This window comes from Eptatretus burgeri, chromosome 3, assembly GCF_056783735.1.
Source record: "Eptatretus burgeri isolate ZD-2024b chromosome 3, Ebu_testis_v1, whole genome shotgun sequence".
In the NCBI taxonomy this organism is placed as follows: Eukaryota; Metazoa; Chordata; class Myxini; order Myxiniformes; family Myxinidae; genus Eptatretus; species Eptatretus burgeri.
Window position 1 is genome coordinate 138377184 of NC_140963.1, and position 27715 is coordinate 138404898.

General features: G+C 44.3%; 1 protein-coding gene across 1 annotated transcript in view; it reads right to left on the bottom strand.

Moving 5' to 3' along the window:
- Positions 1-428: 428 nt before the first annotated feature.
- LOC147031105 (V-set and immunoglobulin domain-containing protein 1-like) overlaps positions 429-27715 on the bottom strand; it is a 41660-nt gene continuing 14373 nt past the window's right edge. Inside the window, exons 3-8 of the mRNA XM_085875835.1 lie at positions 25717-25909; positions 24495-24626; positions 9849-9998; positions 4207-4312; positions 3180-3246; positions 429-2241 (exon numbers count right to left, since the gene is read on the bottom strand). Coding sequence (XP_085731961.1) covers positions 2161-2241; positions 3180-3246; positions 4207-4312; positions 9849-9998; positions 24495-24626; positions 25717-25909 — 729 coding nt within the window. The 3' untranslated portion in view covers positions 429-2160. The remainder of the gene's footprint in view (positions 2242-3179; positions 3247-4206; positions 4313-9848; positions 9999-24494; positions 24627-25716; positions 25910-27715) is intronic.

Genomic DNA, 27715 nt, shown 5'->3' on the forward strand with positions numbered 1-27715 from the left:
AATCTCATACAGAAGAGTTAAAGAGGAGAAGAAAAAAAAAGGAAAATGAAGCACCAACTGAAATAAAAAGTAGCCCACAACTCTTTCATACCATCATCATAATGAATGGATGAACAACTTGCACGGAAGGATGGATTGAAATGGGAGACACACCTTTGACCAAAATGAATCATCAAATTTGGGAGAGATCTCCGCAGGGCAGATGTGCGAATACGAAGACGAGGCAAACAGAGTTTTGTTGAAATGTATGCATTGCTCAAGGAAATACACCATAAATATCAAGTAGATGCGTCTCTCATATACAATACTAGAAGCACCTGCTCCCGACCGGAGCCACCAGGAGGGGTCACGTTGTTATCTTTACTATTATTAATGCCATAGCCGAGTCGCCACCCTGTTGGTGATCTTGTTCCAAGCATGCAACATGGTTTTCTGTCAAATCCCTTTATTTGGGGGGTGTATAGGCAACAGAGCGCTGCCTCGATCGCTCACGAAAATAAAATGAACCAGGGTTACGTATACGAAGCAAAAGCATGCACACGCTGCTATTGTGAAAATATACAATACATTTTGCTTGTAACCATCGTGGCAATGCCTCTCAAAATCTGGTGAGCAAAAATTGAGTGAAAGCGACGCGTCACTGTGTCCCGCGGCTTTGTGAGGCACGTTTCTGACCCCGCTGGGGGGAAAGGCATGGCCTGGCTAATGGGCAGTGCTTGTGACACACAGACAGGAACTAAACTATTATATATATATATTTTTTTATACACACACACACACACACACACACACACACACACACACACACACACAGACATGGTATAAGATGAGAACAGCACTCAGAAGAGTGTATACCTCTGCCTGGCTGAATAGTTTATGTTTTGTATCCCACCGATAGGCCAGATCCTCTATTATACGAGCTTCTCTTGATTAGCTTTGATATGAGCCTTGACAGTGTTTACAACAAAAACATAATAATAATAATAATAATAATAATAATAATAATAAGATCCGGATCTTCACCAAAATCTAATCAGCTTCTTCTCATCACCGCATGACCTCCATCCATCTATTGGGACCGCACTCTGTACGGAGCGTTGGTGCTGCCAAAGCAGTCTCCGTGGCTTTTGGGCACAATCCTGGACGGGTCGACACTCCGACACAGGTCACCAGCATGCTGGCACTCATTTCGCCAACCTCAGAAGGATGACAGGCTGAGTCAACCCCACCTGGTATTAATTCAACAGTTAATCAGGATTTGAACTCAGTTCCCCAGGATCCCTACTCGGATACCAAGCTTGCCACCCTAACCATTAAACCAACCACAGGCATACCAAACAAACTCCTCTCCCAAGTTTTGTCATAACCCATCCACAAGTTTTTGAAATATCATGATTTATATCGTTTTTAGCCCGATCTCTCAATTGTGAAGCATCACGAACAATTATATTATCCAGGTATTTACATTGCTAGAGAAGCATTACGATATATAATTTTGTGTGCTCCCACTGTGTCCATCACACATTATTGTAAAGGGGTCCTGCTGCTGTCATACTCAAGGAAGGGCAACATCAAAGCTCTAAGTCCTGGAAAGATGGGCTTTTAAAACAGGCATTCTAATGATGAAATGGGGAAGAAGAAAAAATTTGGTTCAAGTAAATGAGTTACCGGCTTTTCAAGGAAGTAAATAGATTATTAGATTTCTATCGGTCCCATTTTTTATTATTCTACAACAACAGGAACCAATTAGAATAAAGCGTGATGCGTGCACACGTACACTCACTCACTGTGTGAGTGTGTGTGACAGAGAAACACTCACAAGACAGAGATTCTCATTTCAAACATAACAAAAGTTGTGAACAAACGTTACCGTACTGGATTCTGTGAGTGCGTAGCCCGAGGCGAGTGGTAAAACACACACACACACACACACACACACACACACACACACACACACACACACACACACACACACACACACACACACACACACACACACACACACACACACACACACACACACACACACGGGCGCTTCTACTCTTTGAGTAATATATAACTCATTGTCCCAGTCAAAGATGCAGTGCAGTGCTTCATGGTGCAGAATCCCGTGGAAGGTGCTGCTTTCCTTGCTCTCAGCTTGACACATTCCAGGCCTGATCATTTCTTGAGTTGCCAGGTGGTGGGATGATCTTGTGGGACCATGCCACCGAAGTCTAGTTCTGCATACGTTAGTCCATCCTGGAGAACAAAAGGAGAAAATTAGAATTCACAATAAAAGTAATGCTGGCTGCATCACCTGTGCCGCAACATAGCACGGGTGAAATTTTTTTGTTCGTGCTAACTGCAAATGCCTGGTGTTGGATTAATAGTTAGGGTGGTGGGCTGGGGTTCCGAGGACCCCAAGTTCAAATCCCCCTTTTCTGTTGAATTAATACCAGGTGGGGTTGACTCTGTCTGTCATCTTTCTGAGGTCGGCAAAATGAGTGCCAGCTTGCTGGTATCCTGTGTCGGAGCGGCGACCCGTCCAGGATTGTGCCGAATAGTGAAGGAGACTGCTTAGGCAGCACCAACGCTCTGGACAGAGTATGGTCCCAATGGATGGATGGATAACTACAATGATCAACAACCAGAGGAGGAGGGAGACGGCCAACCGTCGTCTCCAGTATACAGCCATTCACTGGGATTTCTGGTGACTGTTGGTCCTGTTGAATGGCCTTGCTGGATCCCACAACCAGAACTACAATGGCACTTGGTGGAGAGCATACCTCTGCCAGGCTGAACAGTTTATGTTTTGTATTCCACCGATAGGACAGATCTGGATCGAGTCCTGAACCAAAACCAAATCGCCTTGTTTGTGTCACCGAACCAACTCGTACACCAAGTTTTGTCATAAGGGAGTGCACGACGTTTTAAGTATCATGTTATATGTCGTTTTTGGCCCTATCTTTGAATGGTGAAGAATCACTGAAAAAAAAAATTCCAGTATCCAGATCCGGATTCGGATTTTCACCAAAATTGAATAGACTCAAGATTCCTTTGCCGCTCACAGATCCCGCCCACGGCCTTGTTTCATCAGGAGTAAGGGGTAAGGTGTTCCATGAAATGTCCAGTTGATCCAAGCAAGGTGAACTTATCTTTGTTTAACCGGCGCGGACATGTCACGCACGAACACTTACTTCATGTATGTCGACAGGAGCGGTGGGCTGGGACGGCTGCCTCGATATAGATGGCCTGGCGAACGCTCTGCGTGCGGACATTACATCCATCACAAGTTAAACACTGCCTCACATAGCAAAACAAAGAATATTTAAAAATTAAATTTTACACACCAACTAATTATAGCATTCACATCGTCTTACTGGCCTCGATACAATGAGTGAATTAAATATACAACTAGCATAACCCGCGCTCTGCGCGACATGTTGGGGGTGGGTGTGTTTGAGAAAGGAACTGATGCAGAGTATCAGTAGTAATTTTACTTTAATGCAGTAAGTGGAATACAATGTTCAAAGTACTTCTTGATACACAATGTTTTGGGTTATAGCATTGTCATTGTGGAACCCTTGTTTTGTCGTTGGTATAATTTGCACCGTAATGTCCGAGAACCGACGGTGATCGTGAGAAGGCAACATATAGCTGACCGTGGCTGAACACCGGCTGTGGAAGATATAACCCAATTTCAAAGGTTTGTCCTTGCGCTTTGTTTATAGCCATGCAGTAGCTGACTCTTACTGGAAACTGTGTTCTTTCAAGAATGAATGGGAAGTTCACATCTGATGGGGCCAGTTTGATTCGTGGTATCAACACAAAGTCACCTTTGTTTGCCCCAGTTAGGATCTCGGTATCTAGAACATGGGTGTGGAGATTCCTAACAATCAGTCGTGTACCATTACATAACCCTCTTTTTATATCTTGGTTACGGAAGACCAAAGGACACAAAGCCAAATGCAGTAACCGTTTTTGGCACGATTTCACTGTTTGAGAACCATTTTATTTACTTTTTTTTTGTACCATGCACCTCATGTGGTCTTTGAGATAATGTAAGCCGAATATCACGTTACTCGAGCGCAGAACAAAGTCGAAGATAGCGCGACACGAAACCACAAACTCGGAAATAATATATATGAGATGAACAACATGAGAGGTGAACACTGAACACAGCAGGTTCACGTTGCCATGGGATCAATGATGATAAATCCAGACCTGCTTTGCTTTCTTCTTCTTCTTCTTCGGAATATAAATGCTAGGCAAATTAGAATCGAGATGAACCCGATGGTGAAAGAGACGGCGATGATAGTCGAGAGGTGTTCTGCAAAAGAAAGTTAAAATTTAGGACTTACACACCCCCAAATTGTTGGAGCACCACAAAACAAACAAACAAAAAAATCAACCAACGGAAGCAAAGTTCGAGCTTTCAGTCAAAATGATTCTGGTTCGAGAACGGAAATATAAAGTATTAAACAAAAATATACAAAAAGGATATAAACAAGGTAGGGATGGTCACAAGAAATTATCATGTGAAACCATCCTTAACAGCTTTCCTTGAATAATGGTTGTCCCAAGAAAAGATGCTGTGTGTGTATGTGTGTGTGTGTGTGTGTGTGTGTGTGTGTGTGTGTGTGTGTGTGTGTGTGTGTGTGTGTGTGTATGTGTATGTGTGTGTGTGTGTGTGTGTGTGTAAGGTTATATCGAACACACACACACACACACACACACACACACACACACACACACACACACAATCGTTTTTTTGCCTCATCGATAAATGTTGAATCAATGACATTGAAAACATTCTCGTGTCCAGATTCGGATCTTCAGCAAAATCAAATCCTTTCGTCCTGAACACACACCCGACCTGTTCACCAAGTTTCGTCCAAATGTGTCCATAACTTTTTGACGCGTCATGCTCACAGACAAATCGACAAGGGTGAAAACGTGATCTCCGTCCACCTTCGGTGGTCCAGGTAAACGTTAGCCGGCAGGATGGCCTCGAGGTGTGCGCACTTACCTCTGTGCTGTCCAGCCGGGGGTGCGAAGAAAATTCATCAACGGCATAAGTTGGTGGATGTTAAAGATAGCACGGCGTCCTTCGTGAAGAGGAGGCGAGTCATCACTGGCATCTCAACGATCTACAAATTGCTGTCACCTTCAATTGAACGTCAAACTTGGCCAGTCGTGTCGTGAAAGACTTGGGCCAATTATGAAAGTAATGGTGATGGTGGTGGTCGCAGTCGTTTTCATTCTGATATCAATTACTTTCCATCACAAAGTAGTTTTTAAAATAATAATAATACTATTCCTTTTGTTCCGTAAAGGCACATAGGGGCTGCCGAGGCAGTTTCATTGGCAAGGAGTGCAGTCCTGGACGGGTCGCCGCTCCGACACAGGTTACCCAGAATGGTTATTACCCCAGTACACTGGTACTCATTTTGCCGACCTCGGAAGGATGACAGGTTGAGTCAACTCCACCTGGTGTTTAATTTAACAGTTGACAAGAGCTAAAACTGAGGCCCTATGGTCCCATGCCAGCCACGGCTCAAACTCAGGACCCCATAGTCCCAAGCCAGCGACCGCTCAAACTCAGGACCCCACGGTCCCAATCCAGCGACTGCTCAAACTCAGGACCCTATGGTCCCAAGCCATCCACCACTCAAACTGAGGACCCTATGGTCCCATGCTAGCCACCGCTCAAACTCAGGACCCTATGGTCCCATGCCAGCCACCGCTCAAACTCAGGACCCTATGGTCCCATGCCAGCCACCGCTCAAACTCAGGACCCCACGGTCCCAATCCAGCTACTGCTCAAACTCAGGACCCTATGGTCCCAAGCCAGCCACCGCTCAAACTCAGGACCCCATGGTCCCAAGCCAGCTATCACTCAAACTGAGGACCCTATGATCCCAAGCCAGCTACCGCTGAAACTCAGGACCCTATGGTCCCATGCCAGCCACCGCTCAAACTGAGGACGCAATGGTCCCATGCGAGCCACCGCTCAAACTGAGGACGCAATGGTCCCATGCCAGCCACCGCTCAAACTGAGGACCCCATGGTCCCAAGCCAGCTACCGCTCAAACTCAGGACCCTATGGTCCCAAGCCAGCCACCCTAACCACTAACCAGCCACCAGGGTAGTTGTTATTTAGAGAGGAATATATTAGTGAAAGTGCTCTGATGACAACTCTCTGCCCCTGTGATGAATCGTGTGACGTATTTAACCCTCCGACACCAGGCTGATATTTCCCATAACAAGTTCTTTCCTCGGGTGCGAAACGTTTCCATGGGAACTAAAGCGAGGAGACAAACCCAAAGTGTACTTTCATGGCACTGCAATCCTCTTTTTCCAGTCTCAATGCATTCTTGCACCCATTGTATTTATACCTGTCCCAGTCCCCCCCCCCCCCATGTGCTCATAAAAGATAAGGTGGTTTTAAAAAAAGATCTCATTCTGCCACCTTTGTCTCCATCTTCTCTCAAATTTGAGTGACAAGCTTGAGGCTCACATGAGTTCACATATTGGTTTAAAACTTTCAAACCCAAGTTTCCCTTCACAGCTTCACCTTTAACTGCCAACAAGACGTGTTTCCCATAGATGTGTAAAAACAATTATTATATATTTATCTGTGTCACCGAAGGTGGATGGCGGTGATGTTTTCACCCCCGTCTGCTTGTGTTTGTTTGTCCTTGTGTAGGATATCTCAAAAAGTTGTAGACGGATTCGGACAAAATTGGTGGACCGGTTGGGTGTGTGACAAGGACGAATTGAGTCGATTTGGTGAACATCCGGATCCAGACATGAGAATTTTTTGAGAAAAAGAGAAAAAGAGAAAAAGAGAAAAAGAGAAAAAGAGAAAAAGAGAAAAAGAGAAAAAGAGAAAAAGAGAAAAAGAGAAAAAGAGAAAAAGAGAAAAAGAGAAAAACAGAGACAGAGACAGAGACAGAGACAGAGACAGAGACAGAGACAGAGAGAGAGAGAGAGAGAGAGAGAGAGAGAGAGAGAGAGAGAGAGAGAGAGAGAGAGAGAGAAAGAGAGAGAGAGAGAGAGAGAGAGAGAGAGAGAGAGAGAGAGAGAGAGAGAGAGAAAGAAAGAGAGAGAGAGAGAAAGAGAGAGAGAGAGAGAGAGAGATCAAAATGTAGCATGACATCTCAAAAAGTTATGAACGGATTCAGACGAAACTTGTTTATTTACGTGTGTCAACAGAGTGTTCTTTTGTTGGTTTAAAAGTGGTTGTTAGCATTTCTACACTTGTTGTCAGCAGGATTTTAGCAGCTCTCTTAAGTTGCTGAAAAGCATTTACTAATCAACCACAAAATGGGGAGTGGCATCGCCTGCCAACCAGGAGGGATAAGCAGATTAACCCTGATCCCTGAAGGGCATTGGCCAGCCAGCTGGAATTGCTTTGTAATTAGATTGAGACTCGCTCATGTTTCAGAAGCATAGAATCCACGTTCTGCTGCCTTCAGACATATCGTTTCATACACAAGTCCATCCCCAGGTCCATTTGCATGATAAAATATCTGTTTTTGTAACTCAAATTCAAACCTCTCAACTACTCCAATAAACCTCATCAGGAAGAAACCGATTACATTTTGTTATTTTACTTTTGGCAGGAAGAAGCAGATAAGTCCAGATGCCTTCCAGGCGGTCGAACGCAAAACTTTGCCCACACAGCTCAAGAATGGTCATTGCTTTGCGGTGGCCTTGTGTTCAGTTAACCACACATCCTGTTTTTCCCCCCGACATGTTTCTAAATCTCACCATTGTCAGAGAAGGATTTAATGCTCAGTTGATAAGTCAGGAATGCCATTTGCCCAAAATCATCCACAGTCCAGCTCATAGTCAGGCCAAAAAAAAAACAAAAAAAAACAATTATTGTACAGTCTTTGGTAATTTCTTTGCTCGGTGCACGCATCAGGAAGATGCCACGAGGCAGGCAAGATGCACAATGCGTAAAAACAATAGCAACAAACAATAACAAGGAAATTTGACGCAGGAGGAGGTTGTTCGGCCCACCCTGCCTGCGCTACACCAGCACCAAACCAAATAAATACGTCAAGCAAACGACCGGTCCTGTCACCGACCATTCTGCTGAAACACTCTGCTGCACCGATTTTGTCTGTACCCTTCATTATCATCATAATCGGCACTAACGTCATCTTTATCACGTCCAATCATAATCACTTCCTTTCTAATGCATAAAGTCTTGTCCGTCTCCTTCAGCCATTCCTCATATCTGAGTCGAGCTGGGCCCGGAATCAATCTTACAGGCCCAATTCTGTACCGTCTCTTGAGAAGCTACGTCCTTTTTCAGATGTGCTCCTTTCGATCTTTGATGATTCTTTTTAACAGTCACTTTGGTCGTTCTACACTGAAGGGAAAACTTATAGGGAGGGCATGACGAAGACCCGAAAAGCTCCAAGGATGTCTTTGGCCTCACATACCACCAACATGGCGGCCGTATGATTTCTCAGGTTGAAATTGTGGGTGGAGTCCCGTCGGCTGGCCAACCACTGGGTGCAAAGGAAGGTTATACACGCACAAACAGATGGACGAACAAGTGTATTATTATTTAAATCAAAGTAAGGATGATGGCAGAGCAAAAGATGGGTAGGAGAGTACGCTGGAATGGGGAGAAGAGAAAGAAGTTTGGGAGGGGAAAGACCGAGTGTAAAGGGAGTGAATGGGGTGGGGAGAGTTAAATGATTACCCCATATTTGCATTCATAATAAATTTTTGACCCCAAATCTGGTTCAAATTCCAAGTCCTTCTTTTAAATACTATTAATACCATTCAATGCCCCCATTAATATATTACAGACTGAAACTCGTGAAATTTAAAAACCTGAAAAATATGCCCAAATATGCCCCGAACCAAGACATTTCCGATGAGGTGTGGATCGTCTGCATAAATTGTGTGCTTATTGCATCAATTGACTTTTCCACGCGTACACCAAATGACGACAACAATACAGCGAGAATGACGACACCACCAACGCCATTGTTTTGGAGTAAGCACCAAGATGGTGGCATAGGCCAGGTGAAACGAACAAATTTTGCCTTCTAAACCCCCCCCCCCCCCAAATCAAATCAGCAAAGTACAAAACCGTCGAGGGTAAAAGAGAAAGTCACCACAAAGCCGATGAGACCACAAAGGGGAACATATATAACAGCGTGCCGACGGACACCGATGCACAAAGTCGATCCCGAAGCCGCTTTGCACAGAGGTCAGTATATCGAGATTTCCTTGTTCGTTTCCAACAAAATAAATGTACATCAGAAAGCAGTGAGACAAAAGTTGGCAAACCTTGTCTATTGTCAGCAAAATTGCGATAACTTGGTCAAAATGTCATGAATCATGAAATAATCAATTGCATTTTACGTCAGTAAATTAATGTGTGTGTGTGCGTGTGTGTGTCTGTGTGTGTATAAACATATATATATATATATATATATATATATATATATATATATATATATATATATATATATATATATATATGCATACAAGGGACAGAGAGAAAAGAGAGGAAAGAGAGGAAAGAGAGGAAAGAGAGGAAAGAGAGGAAAGAGAGGAAAGAGAGGAAAGAGAGGAAAGAGAGGAAAGAGAGGAAAGAGAGAAAAGAGAGAAGAGAGAGAGAGAGGGAGAGAGAGAGATTTTTGGAATATGCAAATTTTCTGTAATCATTTAAGACATTTGGATAGATGAAGCATTTGGTTGGTCATTCTACCTTGATCAAATAACTCGATGACTCCAGTACACGCACAATACCTATTGCCCCGACAGTTCTATGGGAAGGAATGAAACAACTCGAAAATGCAAGTCAAAAGAAACAAATAAATCAAGCTCACCGGCCTCATGAGGATTCCTTGTTGCGGTGAGCTTGAGCGTTATTTTACACGTGCTGTTTCCGACTGCATTGGTGGCCAGGCACGTGTACACGCCATCGTGGGATGAGGACAGGTCGTATATGGTGCATCGCTTGCCAGCACAATTGCTCACTGCATGCGCACACGTTCACACACACGTACACGTACAGTATTTCAGGCTTGAACAAAAACATAGATGATAAAAGTTATATTACCCGAACAGTCCACTTAAGCCACATTATTACTGTTATTTTCTTCATATCCATAAGACCGAGTCGAGACTCGTGGAATTGGTGGAACACTGAACAGATCAGGACGCAAGAGAGCAAAAGGAACAAGAGAAGGGGGAAACACCAACAGTGGAGTTGAAGGACATCAAACAGGGAGACTTGGACAAACAACAGGTGTTGGGAGGATCCACTTGGTTGACCTGATGGATACAGAAGGAAACACTCAGGAAGGAAAAACTGGAAATTTGGAAGGAGCTGGACTTGGCGGTGGGGGCAGTGGGTTGTCAGAGGTGGAAATGTTCCTCGTTTTGGACGGGGGGGGGGGGTGGGGGTGATCTGAGATGGTGATGAACAGTTGTCTTAAAGACTTGGAGGGGACAATGTGAGCGTGCAAGACCAGAAAGGAGGCCGTCGAAGACAAAGAGAGCACTGGCCTGTCTGCCACAGCGAAGTGATAGGCCTATAGATTCAGCCGTTCATCGTGGGATATTCCCATGGTCGTGAAGGCCCGCCTGGTGTTGGCTTAATGGTTAGGGTGGTGGGCTTTGGATCCTAGGGTCCTGAGTTAAAATCCCGCTCAGCTGTTGAATTAACACCAGGTGGGGTTGACTCTGCCTGTCACCCTTCCGAGGTCTGCAAAATGAGTACCAGCATGCTGGTATCCTGTGTCGGAGTGGTGACCCCTCCAGGATTGTACCCAATAGCCAAGGAGACTGCTTCGGCAGCACCGACGCTCTGCACAGAGTATGGTCCCAATCTCCTCGCCTTGAAGGCCTTGGGTTAGTTTCCACGGTGTCAAGGCAGGGGAGCCAGGCCAAAGGGGAGAGCAGTCCTCCATCAAGCTGCGGATGAAAGTCTTGTAGGTGGATAAGAATTCAGGTGTGCCAAGCAAGGACTTTGTATGACACAGGTATCTCAGTTGGCGACTGCAAAATAGGTCCTATTTCTGAATTTCTATTACATTGTCAAAATCCAGAGCAGTGCTGCTTGCATGATTTAAAAAATAAGTGCTGTTCCTAATAATGAGTCACAAGTGTTCAACTTTTCCACATGTGACGTAATATTTGCCCCCAACTGCCATGTTTGTTTGCACTCGTAAGCGTGAAGTCATTTTATTCACAAATCTTCTCAAAACGTCATTTGTTGTGTTTCCCAGTACATCGCACAACTGACGGCGAAACACTTATTTCTAGCATCTTGAAGCATTGTTGCGGCTCCGGTCACAAAAAGGCGACACGTTCATATTTTCATCCTCGCCAGAGGAGAGGGCATCGCATTTGGGTCTGTTTGTCTCTCTGTTTGTTTTGTCGTTTGTCCACACAGAGTGTGAGTATGTGTATTAATTACATTCGACCCTCTAGAACCCTAAGACCTAGTAAGACCACGAAGACCCTAATACCCCAAAACTCTAACACCCCTTAAGACCCCTAAAACTACTTCCATTAGTCCCCTAAAACCCTTCGAGCACCCATGGACCCTTTAAAACGCTATATCTTTAAGATATCTTGGGACCTTTCCAGATCTTTAAGACCGTTTGGACCCCTAAGTCCACTAAGACCTTTCGACTCCTAAAACCCCTAAGACCCTATACACCCTGTTATAACTTTCAGAACCAAAAGACCTCTAAGACCCTTTAGATTCTCTTAGAACTTTTAGAACCCCAAATATCTTGAGAATCCTTTCTACCCTTTAAACTTTTAGACCTTCACACATTTTAGACCTTTTAATACCATTTAGACCCCTTTTGACGTTTAGACCCCCCTTTGACCTTTTTTAGACCCTTTCGGCACTTCAGACCTTTTGACCTTCAAACCATTTGACCGTTTCAACTTTTCAGACCTCTGACCTTTACACATTCACAATGAGACCATTTAGACCTTTCATTTGCAATGAACGACCTTTCATTTAGTACATCCTTCCATTCATTTGCTGCACAAAACAAGTCATGCCGAGGGTCTGCAATCTCCGATTGCTCTTTGTCGTTTTGATTTGTATCTGTTTGTACAATTAACAGGATTTTGTGATTTCTTCCTCTTATGATCCACTTATACCGGACGACATCTGGAGCTCCTCATGAAATGACACCATTTCTGTCGGTCTCGTGCCATGTATTCGAGTCGCCTCCACACGACTCAAACAAGTGTCTCGTTTATTTTTCTACAGTTCGTCGGTTGGTCTCCCTTGGCCTGCCCCACCCTCTGTTTTCCCTGGGGTGCGTATCATAGTGCGGTTTTTGCTATGTTGTCATGTTACACGCGTAATATGTGACCTATCCATTTCCATCTCCTCAGTTTGATTTCCTCCATGATATTTCTCTTTCCTGTTATTCTCTCTACCTATTTCTTGCTAGCATGGTCTGACCAGAAGATTTGTAGGATTTTCTTCTGGCAGCTGCAGATGAAAGATTCTGCTTTCTGTGTAATCCCTTTGGTGAGTTCCCAGGACTCGCATCCACAGAGAGTAATTGGTTTAACATCAAAAATCTTTCTTTGATTTGCATGTTTCAAGCATCTCAATGCCTTTTTATTCTTTGTAGAACATCTGCGTCTCCCCCCCCCCATCCAGTGGTGTTGACCATCCATCCCAAATATTGGATGTGAATTTGTCAAATTCTTGAATGTTTGATCCATCGCACGTGATTGTGTCCACATCCATTGTACGTCGTCTCGTGCTGTTTGTTTTGCAGTGTTCACTTTCGGTTCCACTTGTTGTGCGTAATGTTGGAGAAGATTCACTTTCCTCCGTATACCCTTGTCTTGCCTGTGAAATGAGAAAGATATCATCTACAAAACCCAGTTCTTCAAGCTGTTCATTTTGGGTCCATTGTATCCCACATGGATTCTGGTCCATGATCTTTCTTAACACCTATTCTAATACCAGGAGTAACAGCAATGGCGACAGCATGCAGCCCTGTCTAACCCCTGTGCTGATCTCAAAAGCAGGAGATGTCTTGTCACTGCAGATGGAATTAGATTTGAATCCTTCATAGGTCTTTACGATCATCTTAACAAACTTCTCAGGAATTCCAGAGTGTCTGAGTATCTTCCACAAGGATTCTCTGCTCAGACTCTTAAATGCTTTTTCAAAGTCCATGAAAACTTCGACAGAGACTTATTTTCCATTCGTTTCTCTGCTTGATGATAGTCCACAGCATGAAGATCTTGTCTCTGCACAGTCTGTTCCTTCGGAAACCAGCTTGTTCTTTCCGAACAACCCAGTACATACATCCACTGCATTTTGCACTCTAATCAACATTATCTTGCAGAGAAAGCACCTTCCTTGCAACTGGTGGCAGTGTTAGTCCTCCAAAGTTTCCACACTCCGTTAGGTCCCCTTTCTTTGGCAACTTGACTACGAGTCCGATTTTCCATATCTCTGTAATCAATCTATGTATTACAAGAATTGATGCTTCCAGACTACATCTTTACAACTCTGCAATAATATTGGCTGCTCCTGGTGCCTTTCTGCTCTTTAGACTTTTGATGGCATCTTTCACCTCTGACTGTCTAATAGGTCCTGTGCCAACAGGTAGATACACCTTCAGTTGGTGCTGCTACACCAGCTTGCTCTCCCTCTCTCCCTCACTCCATCTCTCTGTCTCACCCTTTCTCACTTCCTTGAAATGCTCTGTCCACCTTTCCAATTGAGCTTCTTCAGATGTTACAATGTTCCCTTGTTTATTAACTCCATCCTTATCAGCTGTTGGTTGTCACGTCATCCTGTAGGCTATAATTGCCATGTCTCCCTTTTCAGCAGCTGCTTCTCCTTCTCCAGTTCGGTCATCTATGTATGTCCTCTTGTCCATCCTTGTAGCTCTCTTAACTTCTTTGTTTCTTCTTGTGTAATCTTTTTGCGGCTCTTCATTTTCTCTACGTCTTTGACATCCTTCTAATTTTTATTTGATTTTTCTTCCTTTCTTTGATAGGTTTCCATGTTTGTGGTGAGATCGCTGGTTCGTTCTTCGATTGTTTTGTTCCAATCACCTTCTTGGCAGTGGAAGTATATACATCATTCATGACGTCATATCTTTTGGATCTCTGCACTGGTACTCCTGTCTTTTTTTTTCAGTTTGAGTTCCAGGTGTGCAACCAGCAGTTGGTGATCGCTGAATATATATCAGCCCCTCTCCTTACTCATACATCTACCTTATCATAAAGTGATCAATCTGGTTGTTCTTCTGTCAGGCGATGTCCGTGTTGTCTGGTGAATGGTCGTGTATGGGAAAATGGTCCCTCCCTCCCCCTATACATCGTCCATTTATTTCACAAAATTCCTCCAGTCTTCCTCCATTATCATTCTGTGCTCCACCACCATGTTTTCCCATTGTGCGTTCATGCCCCGCATTGTCCTCGACCACTTTCGCAATCAGGTCTCCCATTGCGCATAACATCATGTTTAGATGTTTCATCCACAACTCTCCCCGATCTCGAGAAGAACCTGTCCTTTTGTTCTTCGCTCACACCATTGGGTGGTGTGTAGCCCTCACTGTATTATCATCATTTTGAAGTGTTTGGAGAAGAATTTTGCTTTGATTCTTTCACCGATAGGATGCCATTCCATGAGTGATGTATCGACTCCTTTCGTCGGCAAAAGGGCCAGACCATCCCTGCGTAGGTTATCGTCTCGACAGGAATATAGGATTGTTTCTCCTTCCCCAAGTCTCATTTGCGCATGTTCCTCCCATCTGACTTCACCTCGTTCCATAATATTGAAGTCATAATTTCAAATCTCTCTTACTACTTGAGCAATTCTCCCGATTCTCTCGATGTCCTCACATTCCTGTTGTAATCTTGAACCTCGTGTTTTGGGTCGGAAGAATGCCTCAATCATGGCTCTACCTTCCTCTCAGCTTTGAGTTGAGACAGTCTCTTGAATGTCTTGCTGAGCAATGTCTTTGTTGAGACCTTCCAGCCGATGACGATTTCATGATTTCCTCTCGAAGTTGCTGTGAAAGGGTCTTTTTGTTTTCGGGAATGGGTCATCAATCCAGAGCTCAACCCTCCTCCTTTCTCATCTGGTTCTTGGGACCCAACAACTGCGGTTTTGTGATTTACTCGTCATCAAATATTCCACCAATACGGTGAATAAAATAAGAGCAATGGTGAAATGTCGTGCAATGTATTGCCGTGTTCTTCAATCGCATCGTGCGTGCGTTGCTTCGTGCGGACACTCAACCAGCAAACATATCTGCAGCAAAAGCAGGATGTGCATTTCAAGCTGGTACAATGCCAATCAACTGCCAAACTGTTTAGTTCGCAGGCCTTCCCAAGACCTCCACAAGGGAAGCATTGCCATCGTAAACACTTGAGCCGCAGCAATAAATTACACAATATTTCCGCCTTGCAAACACCCTTTTGGTAATCCGTCATTGCGTTTACCGAAATATCAATAAATTTTAGGTGACAAAAGGAGCCAAAAGTTGCCAACAAAGTGGACCATTCATGGACCACAGCAGAGTTAAGATACACGAGATATGGGCACCCGCTGGAAACCGTGAATGAAATGGGCTTTTCAAAGGAACAAACCGAAATGTTAACGGACAGAGAGTAAACTCTAGTTTTGCATCAGGTTTGTTTAAAAAGTGTGCTTGTCAAAAAAACACCACTCACAGGACCACAGGATATGTGTACAGCATCTCTCAGTAATGATTTGCTCGATTGAACAAGTACATGAAGATACATGACGGACGTTGATGGAGGAGGCCATTTAGCCCATCAAGTCTGTGCTAAATTCAAACCAGCTTCAATCAATCTATTCGTGCATAAACTTAAATTCACGAGGGTGGAGGAAGATTGATGAGAACAGTGGGCAGGCGCGCGCACGCACACACACACACACACACACACACACACACACACACACACACACACACACACACACACACACACACACACACACACACACACACACACACACACACACACACACACACACACACACACACACACACACACACACACACACACAGATCTGAGGCCAACTTGAAAATAAACATTTTATTGTCAGATTGGCATATTTTGATAAATAAAAGTTGTTATTACCTCCGCCACTGAAAGTGGATGGAGGTAATGTTTTCACTCCTGTCTTTGTTACTTGGAAAAATAAATTTCACAAAGTAGCTATGTTGATCAGTTCAGTTAGTTAGTTAGTTCGTTAGTTCGCTAGCTTGTCCACTCGTCTACAGCCCAAACCGCTCAGCCGATCATTCTGAAACTTCCATCATGTTGTAGGCACCGTCCCTGCGATGGCCTGCACCAACGTTTAGTAAAAATCGGTCGACGCGTGATGATGTGACATTGCAAAAACGTAAAGCACGTTTTGGGCGATAACTCAGAAACTAAGGGTGCTGGAGTAAAAATAACTATATTTTCCACCGTTTGGGGTTAGATTAGTCCTACGAAGAAATTATTTATGTTCCTTTGCTGTTATCTGTCTGTTTGTCACACGATTTTTGTCCAGTTTTCAAGCAACCATTCTGAAATTGTGTGTGTGTGTGTGTGTGTGTGTGTGTGTGTGTGTGTGTGTGTGTGTGTGTGTGTGTGTGTGTGTGTGTGTGTGTGTGTGTCTGCCCAAGACAGCAACGCACATTTTTGGTCAGGATCCAGATACCAGAACTTTTTTAAAAGCAATTCTTCACCATTGAGAGATCGGGCCAAAGTTATGCACAGCACAATATCTCAAAAAGTTATGAACAGATTCGGACGAAACTTGGTGGACAGGTTGGGTGTGTGACACGAACAAATTGATTTGATTTTGGTGAAGATCCGGATCCGGATATGAGAACATATATATATATATATATATATATATATATATATATATATATATATATTCATATATATATTTTTTAAGTGATTCTTTACTCCACCTTTGAGGGATGGGGCTAAAAACGAGATATTGCATGATTTCTCGAAGAGTTGTGGACCGATACCAACAAAACTTAGTGCACTGGTCTGGTGTGTGACAAGGACGAATCCTTTAAATTCTGGTGAACATCCGAATCTGATAATTTTTTAAGTGATTCTTAACCATCGGTTGATCGGGCAAAAAAACTATATGTAGCATGATATCTCAAAAGTTTATTGACGGATTCAGATTAAACCCGGTGGATCAGTTGGGTGTGTGACAAGGATGAATTGATTTGATTTTAGTGAAGACCCGAACTGCAAGCTTCATTGTCTTGGGTCACGTGACCCACCGTGGGCAAAGCGAGTCGGCACCAGCCAACTTTTATTCACAGATATTTTCGTTTATGGACATTTTGCAATTGTTTAAGGATTTTTCCTGGGATTATTGCTTCAAGTTGCACCAGCTTGTGCAATTTCAGCTTTCTACCCCACCAATAAACTACTAAACATTTATATCAGCGAGTCAGTGGTTAGAAAGAGCTTTATATCTAATATATTGGGTGGTCGCGAGACTACCGTTATTCTCAGGTTTTCCGTCTGTATGTATGTATGTAATGGACAGCTCTGGAGGCCAGAGGAGTCAACCAATTCTGATGAAACTTGACTGGTAGGTTCATACCAGGATCTAGTTGTATGCTTTTGAGCACCGTTGCTATGGATGCCACTGTTGCCAAGCAACGGGACTTTTAAATTTTTGAAAAAAATCCGAAAAATATTTTTATGTATTTTTTTTTCGAAAATCAAAAATCGGCTTCTGCGCTTTTATGTGCACTATAATCAACCTTTTTGTCAAAAATTTTCAGCCAGATCCGTCAAAAACTGTATGAATAGTACACAATTATGTAGCGACCACCCGCGTCGCCTACCGGCTTGTAAAGCTCTTTCTAACCACTCACTCACTGACTAATATCAAGATCGGTGTCTTCCGGGTGAGGTAGAAAGCTGAAATTTTGTGTGCTGATGAACATCGAAGCTGGGACACTGGGGGGGGGGGGTCACTAAATCGACGCAAAGCATCCGTAAATGAAAATATAAATAAATGAAAATAAATATGAAAAATCAAATGCAGGTGAGCGACTCGAGACAATGGGGAAGCACGGTTCGTTTGTGTAAGCATACCCTGCTCGTATTGAATGAAGTGAGTGAATCAATAATTGGTGATTAGAATGAGCTATTTATTTAAAAGTTTACAGGTATAGTAAGTTTTAATGTAAATACCACAAACTATAAAATAAGAGGCACTTGTTAGTGTATCCTCGCAACCAGTTCAAGCGCAAGCTCCATTATTTTTGAGTCACGTGACCCGCAGTGAGTAGACCGAGGCTGCACCAGCCCACTTTTATTCACAGATATTTTCGTTTATGGACATGCAGTGACAGTTTTGTGATTTTTTTTCTGGGATATTGGCTTCAAGTTGCATCATTATGCAAAATTTCAGCTTTCTTGGCCACTGAAAAAGCACTAAACATTTACATCAGTGAGTGAGTCAGCGTCTCAGTGAGTGGTGAGAAAGAGTTTTATATACAATATACATATAAAACACACACACACACACACACACACACACACACACACACACACACACACACACACACACACACACACACACACACACACACACACACACCTTTATCTATCAATAATTCCAGCAATCTGTGTGTGTGTCTGTGACCGCTGTTTCTCGACAACCACTGGTCCGATCTAATTGAAACTTGTCAGATATATTGCTGGGGACCTGAGGATGTGCCTTTTCAAGGTTTGATATTAATCGGACAAGTGCTTCCCAAGTTATGGCCATTTATTTACCAAACCAATGACAAGACACGTTGTTGCGTGGGCATGGCCAATGGGGAAGGGAAGCTCAGCCGCGTTCCCCATTACGGGTTACAACGTACGGGCTTCCGGATAATGATGACTTCGTGTATTCTAATAATTTCTCGATTTCTTATGCGCATTTATAGATAAACACAATGCCCCAAGTTATGATCGTTTTCATATGAGACGGTGCATAAATTTCGGTAACATCAGAATGCTGGTATGCTCCGAACCAGGAAGTAAATTTTTTTTTCTCTCTCTTCTCTTTTTGTTTTTCCTTGCCACGACATTGCGAAAAGGTAAAATCCGTTGGCGCTAATTGAATAATTGGGTATTAAAACTAAATTGTGAATAATCGTAACTGCGAATAATATGCGAACTTCCGGACCATGCACGTACGGGCACGCGAGAGCGAAGAAACTGCCTGTGTAGTTGTTGTTTGTTGCTCACGGTTTGAATATTTATTTATTATTATTATTATTTTTTTTATGGGCACGTACTAGTTGACATTAATGTATTGTATTGGACTTCCTGTTCTGGGTTTGGCACGATGGCAAGGTCTTTCAGGGGTCTCTGCCGACTTTCTCAAAGTTAAGTTTCCAGTTGTTATCTGTCCTGTTTTAACTGTTTATTTTCTCACCTACATGTTTACTGTGTGTTCAGAGTTCAGTTTTGTTTCATAAATTGTGCTAATTTGTGTTTTCGTCGACCTTGTCTTCCCGGGTTCCTTGAGGCTGACCAATCCTTCCCCTCTCGGTGTACGATCGTTTTTATTTGTATTCTCTCCCTATTACCTTCAATTCCTATCTTCCCCACTTTCCCAACGCCCCCATCCCTCCCAACTAAACACTCTGTTTCTTGTCTCTCTCTGTCTCTTAAATTTGTCACTCTGTCTCTTAAATTTAAAACAAAAAAAAACAACAAAATATACGAGCTTCCTCCCTGCATATCCACGAGTCCCGATCCCTCTTCTTCCTCTTCTTCCTGCCTCTGCCGGCACACCATCTTTCTTCTATTTGAGCTAACCCACTCTCTCCATTACCTTCACGATTTCTTCCGACAACCTTCCATTTCCGAATCTTACCTAATCCTCAAAATCCATCAAAATTTTTTAATTTTCCTTGTATCCTTTCGATCTATACACCTCCTGTAACCACGTGTCTCTCTCCACCCTCTTCCAGATACGTTTCATCGACGCAGCAGCTTCACTCTGCGTTTACAGTTCCAAATTCACCATACACCTCCACGATATTACTTCAACCTTCCCTTTTCCGAGTGTGATGCAACCCTTATTTAAAATAAATAAATAAATAAATTCACTTTTGACGATACAGCTCCCAAAGCCACGTGCTTCTCCCGTAACCACGTGATCTGTTTCCACCCTCTGTGTTTACCGATCCAAATTCACCATTCACCTCACGATTTTTTCTGCAACCTTTCGATGACCGAATCTGATGAAAACTCTCTCAAAAAAAAATAATAAAAAATATAATAAAAACGGTCTTTTATAATGCTTCATCTTCCTCTTTCAAACGTGTGGTTCTCATTACTGTATCATAATTCACTACTCTTTTTCTATTTAAACAGACTGCTCTCAACTCGACCTTTCATTCATACCTTGCTGAAAAAAATCCAACTGTTACATTGTTTCTTCTCTCCATTCTCTTAATTTGCCTTTATTGCATCCATCAAGAAATGTCATTAATCACATCTCTGACCTAAAACTTAAAAAACCCCAGTTTGCTATGAATGTTCACTTTCCATCAACCATTCCTTTTTTTCCAACTTCAGTGCCCATTCACCCTTCTTACCCCTCACTCTCAAAGCAACCATCATACTCTTCTCCCTCCAAGCCTCCCTCTCTCTTTTCTCAAAAACTACCCCCTCACTTTTCTCCCTCAACTCTCCCCACTCACCCTTCTCCCACAATTCACCCCCCTCACCTCCCTTCTGAAAGTTGCCTCCCCTCTCATCCACAAAGCTGCCTCCTTCCCCTGCCCTCTCACCTCCATCTCATCACTCCAGCCCCTCAAATCCTCAATTGCCTTCTGCCACCTCTCCCCCAGCACCCCAGCCTTTTCTCCTTCTCACATCTGGCCCCTCCCCGAGCTATTCTGCAACTCCCCACACTCTTTCAACAACTCTCCTTACCTCCCCTCCTCCTCCCTTAACCTACTCCCACCCCTCTCTCCCATCCCCTGCACCAAAAGTCTCCTCCCTCCCTCTTCATTAACAGTGTGGACATCAAATATCCGGGGCCTTCGCTCAAACCTTACAGATCTTTCCATACAGGACGTCACTGACAAACCAGACATAATCTGCCGAACAGAAACTTTCCTCCCTCAAGACGTGTCTGACTCCCAAGTATCTCTTCCTGGTTACTCCCTCCTCCGGTATGACAGACCTGAGCCTCGTCCTGGTGGAGGAGTTGCTCTCTTCATCAAAGACTCTCTTCCTCACTCTCCATGCACTGCCCTCACTCCCCCACACACCCAGGAATACCTCTGGCTACGGCTTCCCTCCACTCCCATCTCATGTTTATATGTGTACTGTACCGTCCACCTAACAGTGATGACTCCATCTACACCTCTCTATCCGAAAACATGGACCAACTTCTATATTCTCATGTGAACTTTCTCTTCCTCATATGTGGCGACTTCTATTGTCATCATGCCAATTGGCGAGGTGTGGGTCCCTCTCTCACCTGTCATGGCACTTCAGCAAAACACTTCTGTGACTCATTGGGACTGATTCAATCAGTCAACTTCCCGACCCGGATCTCAACCAATGGTACTCTATCTCTTATGGATCTGATTTTGACAAATTTCCCTGAAAATATCTGCTGTGCTTCCTCCGCTCCAATCGGTTCTTCTGACCACGTCCTTGTCAAAGTGGACATCTCTGGCTGTTATCAGAGAACCACCTAACCGCTGTCGAGTCTGGCATTTCACTCAGGCCGACCGGCTTGGTCTCCAAGCAGCTATCAAACTTCTGCACTGGTCTCCGATCGTTACTTTCTCCAACATCAACTCATCCTGGGAATTCTTTCAAAGAAACTTATTCTCCCTCATGCACAGATTTATCCCCTCTCATCTTCAGTTGTTCTACCCTTCCTACCATCCTTCGTTCACTGAAGCTTGTGGTGAGGCAGTTGTCCTGAAACAACTTGCCTTTGCCTCATGGAAAGCAAACCCAACTGAGGGTAATCTCAGTTCCTTCCATAAAGCTCGGAATAAGTGTGTATCTACCCTCAGGAGAGCCAGAAAACAACATCTTTCTCAGCTCAAGTCTGAACTTTCAAACCTCTCTCCCTCCTCCAAATCCTGGTGGCATCTAATCAAATCTGTTTCTGGTGTATGTTCCCCCTCCATCCCCTCCCTTACCTCAAATGGCCGCACTGCCGATACCGCACGTGAAAAGGCTGAATGCCTAAACCCGGTGTTTGCTTCGACATCATATCCAAAACCCATCACTTTCTCTACCCACCTTACCCAGTCGCACCCAACTGTCCCTGGACTCTGTGTCCTTTTCTCCTGACAAGGTGGAGAGCTTGCTGTCAAACCTCGACTCAGATTCTGCAACCGGTCCAGACGGCATCAGTCCACGTTTCCTAAAAACCTGCTCCTCTGCTCTTGCTCACCCTCTCTCTGTTCTATTCACTCTCTCATTTCCTCAAAGTCATCTGCCATCTGCTTGGAAATCAGCAAACATCTCTGCCCTGCACAAAAAGATGCAAAAACAGATACCTGCAACTACAGATCAATCAGCCTTCTCCCAATCATCAGCAAGGTTATAGAATCCATCATCGCTTCAGACATTAAATCCTTCCTCTTCTCCAATGGCTTGATTTCCGATCATCAATTTGGTTTCAGACCAGTTCACTCGACCCTAGATATGCAGCTTCTACTCTCCAAACAATGGATGGAGGTCCTCAATGCCGGACATGAAATCAGAGCCATATCACGAGACAGAACACGTGCTTTTGACACGGTCTGGTACCCTGCACTGCTCACCAAACTCTCTTCCTATGGTATCCAAGGCCATCCCCACTCATGGCTTGCAGACTTCCTCTCCTGTCACAGTCAACGTGTGGCCCTAAATGGAGTTCTTTCATCCCCTCTTCCTGTCCAGGCTGGAGTTCCTCAAGGTTGCGTTCTGGGCCCTGTTCTTTTTCTGGTTTTCATCAACGATCTCTCCGACTCTCTGGAAAATCCTCTTTTTCTCTTTGCTGATGACTCCACCATCTGCTGTACCATCTGTCATCCCTCAGACCGGCAAGCAGCAGCTTCTTCACTCTCTGCAGATCGGGGGAAAATCACAAACTGGTCCAACACGTGGAACATGTCTTTCAATCCAGACAAATCTCACACTCTCACGATGTCTCTCCGAAAGGACCGTTTGGAACCCCCCCCCCCCCAAATCAACCTTCTCAACAATCCTCTGGAAGAAGTCCTCTCTTTCAAGCTTCTGGGTCTCACAATCTGTCATGATCTTTCCTGGGAAAGCCACATTTACAACCTGGTCTCCAAAGCCAGTTGCCGACTGGGAATCCTCTGTCGTGCAAAGTCTTTTCTCGGTCCACCCGAGCTCCTGACCACATACAAAGCTTTCGTACACAGCCTGATGGAGTACTGCTCTCCCCTTTGGGCTGGTGCCCCTGCCTCCCACCTTTCTTGGCTTCACACTGTGGAAACCAAGGCATTTCGGATCATTGGCATCTCCCACGATGAGGCCAAGTCTTTGGGCCTCTAACTCTCTCACCACAGGCAGGTCGGTGGTCTTTCTGTCTTCTACCATCTCCTCTCTGGTCTCGCCCCCCCTTGATCTCTCTGTGATTTGTCCCCACCATATTTCCGCAGGGCACTCAAGGTTCGCCAACAACCCCCTTCTGGTAAAACTACCAAAATCATGAATCACTGCTCACCTTCACTCTTTCATTCCTCTTTTTTCCTGTCTTTTGAATAAACTCCCTCACTCTGTTCAATCCCATTCTTCCCTCCAGGCCTTCGAAACAGCTGTTCACCACCACCTCTTATCATCCCCCATCCAAATCCTCGATCTTTTCTATCCCCGTTAATCCACCCCAAACCCACGTCCTTCACATTTCCTGCATTCCTTCCTGAAAGTCCCTGTAATGTCCATCTTGTATATCTCGTGTTCCCACAGATCTCCGAATGTCTCCGTTTCCCACTGTTTTGTCCTTCCCTCTCCCACGCCCCTCTTATCTCATGCCCCCCTTGCTGTGCGTTGTGTGTTTGATCTCATACGAGCCTTGAGAAGGCACACAAAAAATAAAAAATTGAACACGACATCCACTTGTGTTGTTGTAACAGAATAACCAGGTTAGTTACCACACATTTGATGGAATAATATCAATACAACATCATGCATGACACAATGATTTTTTGTGAAATTGCTCTTAGCAAAGTATAAAGATACTTGAAGATCGCTGTTGATGGTCTGGAGAAAATAACTGCAAGAAAAATTATCAAAAAAGGAAGAACATTGGATTGTAACGAGTGAACAAAATAATCAGGAAAACCTGTGAGAAAGGAAACGAAGGAAGGGAAGCATTGGAAATGTTCATCATCCTCCTTTACCAGGTGTTATGATTTTTTTAAAAATGAATGATTAAATATGAACAAGTGAGATCATGATGAAGGAGCAGTCATTACCTCTTTCCCCATCAGCTCCTAACCAGCCGTATGTTACATTCGGCCATCCGGTAGCCCCCTCACAAGACAGGGATACGTTACCCCGTGGCACAACGTCCCCTTCCAAATGGCAGCTCGGTCCGGTTGGTCGCTCTGGTGGGACAATATGAACTACTCATTCAACGGCACATGAGAGCAACATGAACTCGAGACGCGAAAACAATAACAATACGGTAATTATCACAACAAATACCATTATTGTAACGCATCTGCGGTAACTGCTGTTACGTTACTCATTGGGGCTTCGCAAGATTCTGCTCTAGAAAACCACATCCTGTCGGCAATGCTCACAAGGACCTGAGGGTACCATCCCAGTACAAGGGTCATCATAAAGGTTATGTCATCCCCACCTGCGTAATTGCTAATTGAAAAGGTACCGATGACCAACTTCGTTCATGTCACACGATTCAAAATGATGTCGATCCTTTTCAATGGACTTATTAGGGGGTGAAGGAAGGGAAAGGCTGGGGGAATTCCAAGCCTTAACAACAAAGGATTCTCTTCCGGCCGAGTCCACTCGGACGAGAATCGCCCCTCGAAGCTCCTCGCTTCGATCGAAAGGGGGGAAATTCCCCCAAGAAACAGCAGTGTGTCTGTCCTTGATCTGCTCTCGACGCGCTCTTTCCGAAGGGAGAATCGCCCTAAAAGCAGGAATGCAACACGAGCTACCTCATCAACGCCTCCTCTTTCATCCACTCCGTGTGTCTCGCGATGTCACCTGCCCCTATAAGTTCGATTCATAAATGCCCACCGAGAGCTGTGCTCCTCTTCTCTGAAAAGCCAATCCCACGGTTGCCCTGGATTCCAAAATTTTGACTTGTTCAGGCCAGTCTCGACTGATCCAGATAAATCCCGACCCAGGCACTCAGTCGTGCTCATATCCAACAATGATTCTTGCTTCTACCCCGTGGTGAGTTGCTATAGTTACGTGCCATTTTTAACAACAATTATCAATGTAGTTTACATTTTTTTTTTTTTTATTCCTTATTGAACTAACATTGCAAATACTAAACCCATTCCATGATAAACCAATCATTGTGCACGCACAAAATGAGAAGTCCCAAAACAACAATCGTTGCATCATTAACCATTCCACTCAAAGCGAAACGTCACAACAATAGCAACATGGCAGGGTGCAGGGAGTGCTCGTGTCTTATCTCGAGTTGCGAGGAGCCAACCGTACTGTATATGCTGACGTTGAATGAGGAGAAGGTTTGCGGTTGTGCAGACAGCATACGACTTTCAAGGCACGTGTAAGAACCACTGTCCATGGCCTGGGACTTGTTTACACGAAGGGTGCCATTTCCAAAACAGTCAGCTCTCCCAGAAAACTGACCAAGAGAAATTGTGGTGATTTCATGCTTGAGTGCACACACCTATGGCAGGGCAGGGAATGCAGGTAAGAGATGTCATGAGCACAAGAGCTTGGATATGACTCGAACACCGAGTCATTTTGCATGACAATTAAGCTTCTGTTAAAAGGTTACCCATTCCTCGCAACAAAAGTCACCACTCAAGGATAGGTGACTACTACGACAACATTACTAAGCAAAATTAATCCCACCACCTTATTGTGAAGTCTGTTGAAAGGAAATTTTGGTACGTCTTTCACGAACCGGCTGGCCAGGCCTGACTCCGTGCGATGTTTGACGTCCACCAGCAAATGTTAGTCGATGAGAGACGCAGCTTTACGTCCATCCAAGGGTCGGCACACTTTGTGATGCAACAACCTCCCTGTGAAGCCCCAATCTAACAGTTTTTGTCAGGCTCAAAGCTAACTGCAAGACCTCTGCCTGATGCTGTCAGGACCATTAGAGGGCAGGATAGTTCCTCATGCATTCGATTTAAAACGGAAAGTACCGTATCATGATACTCTGATCATGGCCACTGCCTGATGGTTCTAACTACAGTGACTCAGCAGTGGATGTAAACAGTACATTTAGCACTAACATTGTATCGTGATACTGATATTACACCTGAACTCCTATCCACCCACAAAGCCTCCATGTGCAGCTTGATGGAGTATGGCTCTTCAATCTGGGCTGGCACCCCCGTCTCACACCTTGCCCAGCTTGATGTTGGAGAAACCAAGACCTTCAAAATACCATTGGAATCTCCCATGATGAAGCTGAGCATATTCACTGTCATTGCAGACAGCTTAGTGGTTTCTGTCTTCTTCCACAGACTTTCTGGTCTTGTAGCCTCTGCCCTTTCTGTGCTCCTCCACTCACCCCCCCCCCAGGTTTCTGCAAGGCACACACAGTCTACCAGTGACCCCCTTCCAGTGAAACTCCCATAATTCAGAATCGAAGCTCACCTCCACTCATTCGTTCTTCTGTTATTTTTCCCCACCTGTGGAACCAACTTCCACATTCTCTTCAATCTCATTCTTCTCTCCATGTCTTCAAGACAGCCGTTCACCACCATCTCAGATCGTCCCCCATCCCAAACACTTATCTTTTCAACTCCCGTTAACTCCTCCCTCCTCCCCCCCCCCCCCCCACTCCTTCCAAATTCCCAGTATTTTTCCTTCCTGAGAGTTTGCTTTTGTAACTATCTCGTGCACTCCTTGCATTCTCCCTGAACCCCACATTCTTACCCGCATCCCTTGTTTGTCCGTCAGTGTCCAGCTCTTTTGTCCTTCAACCTTGCGTCGGTGCTTTCCACCATCTCTCTCCGCTGTTCCTTTTGTTATGTTGCATCTTGATCCGTTATGGGTTCTCGCTCTTCCACGAGGCACGATCTTGTATTAAAACAAAATTCCTGCTAAGCTGCTAGTTCTCGAATAAAAAACATCAAATTTGATATGCAACAGCCCTAACCCTAACCCTAACCCGAACCCGAACCAACAGGCAGACCGGTATGTCGAGGGAACATTTCACAAACATCACATCATTCCGTCGTGATGAAATCGTCGACCTCGTGATAAAATTGGCCCTGGCTAGTTGCTGCTGCATCGCCTTCGATGCTGACGCACGATAGGACGTCGGTGGTGACCTGGCGCCGGGCGCCCATGGTGGAGATGTCACAGCCCCTTTCAGAAGCCACGGATGCACAACAAAACGAGTGACTGTCACCTTTACATTTCTTGTCTCATAATATTTTCGGTGTCGAGAAGAAGTTTGTAAAAAAAGAATGGCGGAGTTATTTCATTGAAGGACATTTTCAGCAAAATTTTGATA